Here is a 3,077-nt window from a genome sequence, read left to right on the forward strand (position 1 = left end):
ACAGACAAGCGACAACAGTCAGATACAGACAAGCGACAACAGTCAGATATGGACAACCGACAGAAAAAGACAACAGTCAGATAGACACAACAGTCAGCAACAGTTAGACTTGTTGGTTTGATCTGTTTAAAAGCTGAATCTAAAACGTCCTCAGAATATGGGGCCTTGAACCCACCACCATGAGGACCTGAAAAAGCTGTTTGTAACAGTGTGAGCATGCAGACTCACTGGAGGCCGGGTTGGATGTGAAGTATTTGATCATGGAGCGCTGCAGAGATGGTACTCTCCAACAGCAGAACACTATGACGTTAGCAGCAATGATCCCTGGGAAAAAGACCAACAACACAGAGACAGAGGGGTCAAGATTATAATCGTAACGTTTATTAGACTAAATTTTAATATGGATTCTGGATGTAAATTTGTTCCGCAGTTTGTTTGGATGCCGTCTCACCTGTGACCGTCCTCTGACCCTCACTCAAGCTGTTCCACCATTGGTTGATCTGAAACACAAACAGCCAATCAGGGCTGAGGCGGTGAACCGCATTATCCTCAAAACACCAGCAGAATCTGTAAACATGTTTTCACCTGTGTCTGGATTAAACACTCGGACCAAAGGCTTTTGAACATGATGTAAGCCAGAACAAAAGTATGTTAATGAGACAACTTCCTGTCTGAAAAGCTGATATATGAATGTCTGTCGGTCTTTACTGGGTCACGGGATTCTGCTAAAAACTCAACATCCCTTAGCTTAGCATTACTTTTAGCTGGTTTAAATTAAATTCCATAAGAAAAATCCCTGAAAAGCTCCACCTAAGAGCCTTGAATTGAAGACTTTCCAAACATTTTGCATTTCCTCTGATGTTTTTCAGACTTGATGATAGAACAATGTCTTCTTGCCAGAATCTGAAAGACCGGACCATCACATCTGTGACCCACCAGGACACACTACGCTGATTTAAAGGCACAATTTTCAAATGAATCCTTGACGTTTTCTCTTTGGTGGGTCGGTCGTAGGGCTGGGCGGTATGACCAAAAATGTATATCACGGTATTTTGTAAGATTCTGGTGGTTTCACGGTATATCACGGTATTTATTTTCCCGCGTTAAAGCATTAATTAATTAACGTCGAAAAGAAACGGCCGGCCAGCGAGCGGTGAACAGCTGTTTCCATTCCGTCACTTCCTGTTTCCTTCACCTACATTCCCCTGGGTCTTAAACCCCTCCAAGGAAAGAAACGGGATTAGACCGTAGGATTTAGTTGTTAGTAGGTGTTGTTTAGGTTTATTTCTTTAGTTATTTCTTTAGTTAATTAGTTAATTTAATTACTTATTTATTTATATACAGTGGGTACGGAAAGTATTCAGACCCCTTTAAATTTTTCACTCTGTTTCATTGCAGCCATTTGCTAAAATCAAAAAAGTTCATTTTATTTCTCATTAATGTACACTCAGCACCCCATCTTGACAGAAAAAAACAGAAATGTAGAAATTTTTTGCAAATTTATTAAAAAAGAAAAACTGAAATATCACATGGTCATAAGTATTCAGACCCTTTGCTGTGACACTCATATTTAACTCACATGCTGTCCATTTCTTCTGATCCTCCTTGAGATGGTTCTACTCCTTCATTGGAGTCCAGCTGTGTTTAATTAAACTGATTGGACTTGATTAGGAAAGGCACACACCTGTCTATATAAGACCTTACAGCTCACAGTGCATGTCAGAGCAAATGAGAATCATGAGGTCGAAGGAACTGCCCAAGGAGCTCAGAGACAGAATTGTGGCAAGGCACAGATCTGGCCAAGGTTACAAAATAATTTCTGCAGCACTCAAGGTTCCTACGAGCACAGTGGCCTCCATAATCCTTAAATGGAAGAAGTTTGGGACGACCAGAACTCTTCCTAGACCTGGCCGTCCAGCCAAACTGAGCAATCGTGGAAGAAGAGCCTTGGTGAGAGAGGTAAAGAAGAACCCAAAGATCACTGTGGCTGAGCTCCAGAGATGCAGTAGGGAGATGGGAGAAAGTTCCACAAAGTCAACCATCACTGCAGCCCTCCACCAGTCGGGGCTTTATGGCAGAGTGACCCGACGGAAGCCTCTCCTCAGTGCAAGACATATGAAAGCCCGCATAGCCCGCACAGACTATGAGAAATAAGATGCTCTGGTCTGATGAGACCAAGATTGAACTTTTTGGCGTTAATTCTAAGCGGTATGTGTGGAAAAAACCAGGGACTACTCATCACCTGCCCAATACAATCCCAACAGTGAAACATGGTGGTGGCAGCATCATGCTATGGGGGTGTTTTTCAGCTGCAGGGACAGGACGACTGGTTGCAATTGAAGGAAAGATGAATGCGGCCAAGTACAGAGATATCCTGGAAGAAAACCTCTTCCAGAGTGCTCTGGACCTCAGACTGGGCCGAAGGTTCACCTTCCAACAAGACAATGACCCTAAGCACACAGCTAAAATAACAAAGGAGTGGCTTCGGAACAACTCTGTGACCATTCTTGACTGGCCCAGCCAGAGCCCTGACCTAAACCCAATTGAGCATCTCTGGAGAGACCTGAAAATGGCTGTCCACCAACGTTCACCATCCAACCTGACGGAACTGGAGAGGATCTGCAAGGAAGACTGGCAGAGGATCCCCAAATCCAGGTGTGAAAAGGTTGTTGCATCATTCCCAAGAAGACTCATGGCTGTACTAGCTCAAAAGGGTGCTTCTACTCAATACTGAGCAAAGGGTCTGAATACTTATGACCATGTGATATTTCAGTTTTTCCTTTTTCAATAAATTTGCAAAGATTTCTACATTTCTGTTTTTTTCTGTCAAGATGGGGTGCTGAGTGTACATTAATGAGAAATAAAATGAACTTTTTTGATTTTAGCAAATGGCTGCAATGAAGCAAAGAGTTAAAAATTTAAAGGGGTCTGAATACTTTCCGTACCCAGAGAGAGAGAGAGAGAGAGAGAGAAAAAGTGTTTGCCCCCTTCCTGATTTCTTATTTTTTTGCATGTTTGTCACACTTAAACGTTTCAGATCATAAAACAAATTTAAATATTAGACAAAGATAACACAA

At 42.3% G+C, this 3,077-nt stretch overlaps 1 protein-coding gene across 1 annotated transcript in view; it reads right to left on the bottom strand.

The window, feature by feature from the left end:
- Positions 1-21: 21 nt before the first annotated feature.
- LOC116376913 (presenilins-associated rhomboid-like protein, mitochondrial) overlaps positions 22-3,077 on the bottom strand; it is a gene marked incomplete at its 5' end in the record, with an annotated part of 20,804 nt that continues 17,748 nt past the window's right edge. Inside the window, 2 exons of the mRNA XM_031838413.1 lie at positions 22-324; positions 452-500. Of these exons, the coding sequence (XP_031694273.1) occupies positions 140-324; positions 452-500 (234 nt within the window). The remainder of the gene's footprint in view (positions 325-451; positions 501-3,077) is intronic.

The sequence above is a fragment of the Anarrhichthys ocellatus genome, unplaced genomic scaffold, assembly GCF_004355925.1.
Source record: "Anarrhichthys ocellatus isolate YVR2014 unplaced genomic scaffold, GSC_Weel_1.0 scaffold704, whole genome shotgun sequence".
NCBI lineage: Eukaryota > Metazoa > Chordata > Actinopteri > Perciformes > Anarhichadidae > Anarrhichthys > Anarrhichthys ocellatus.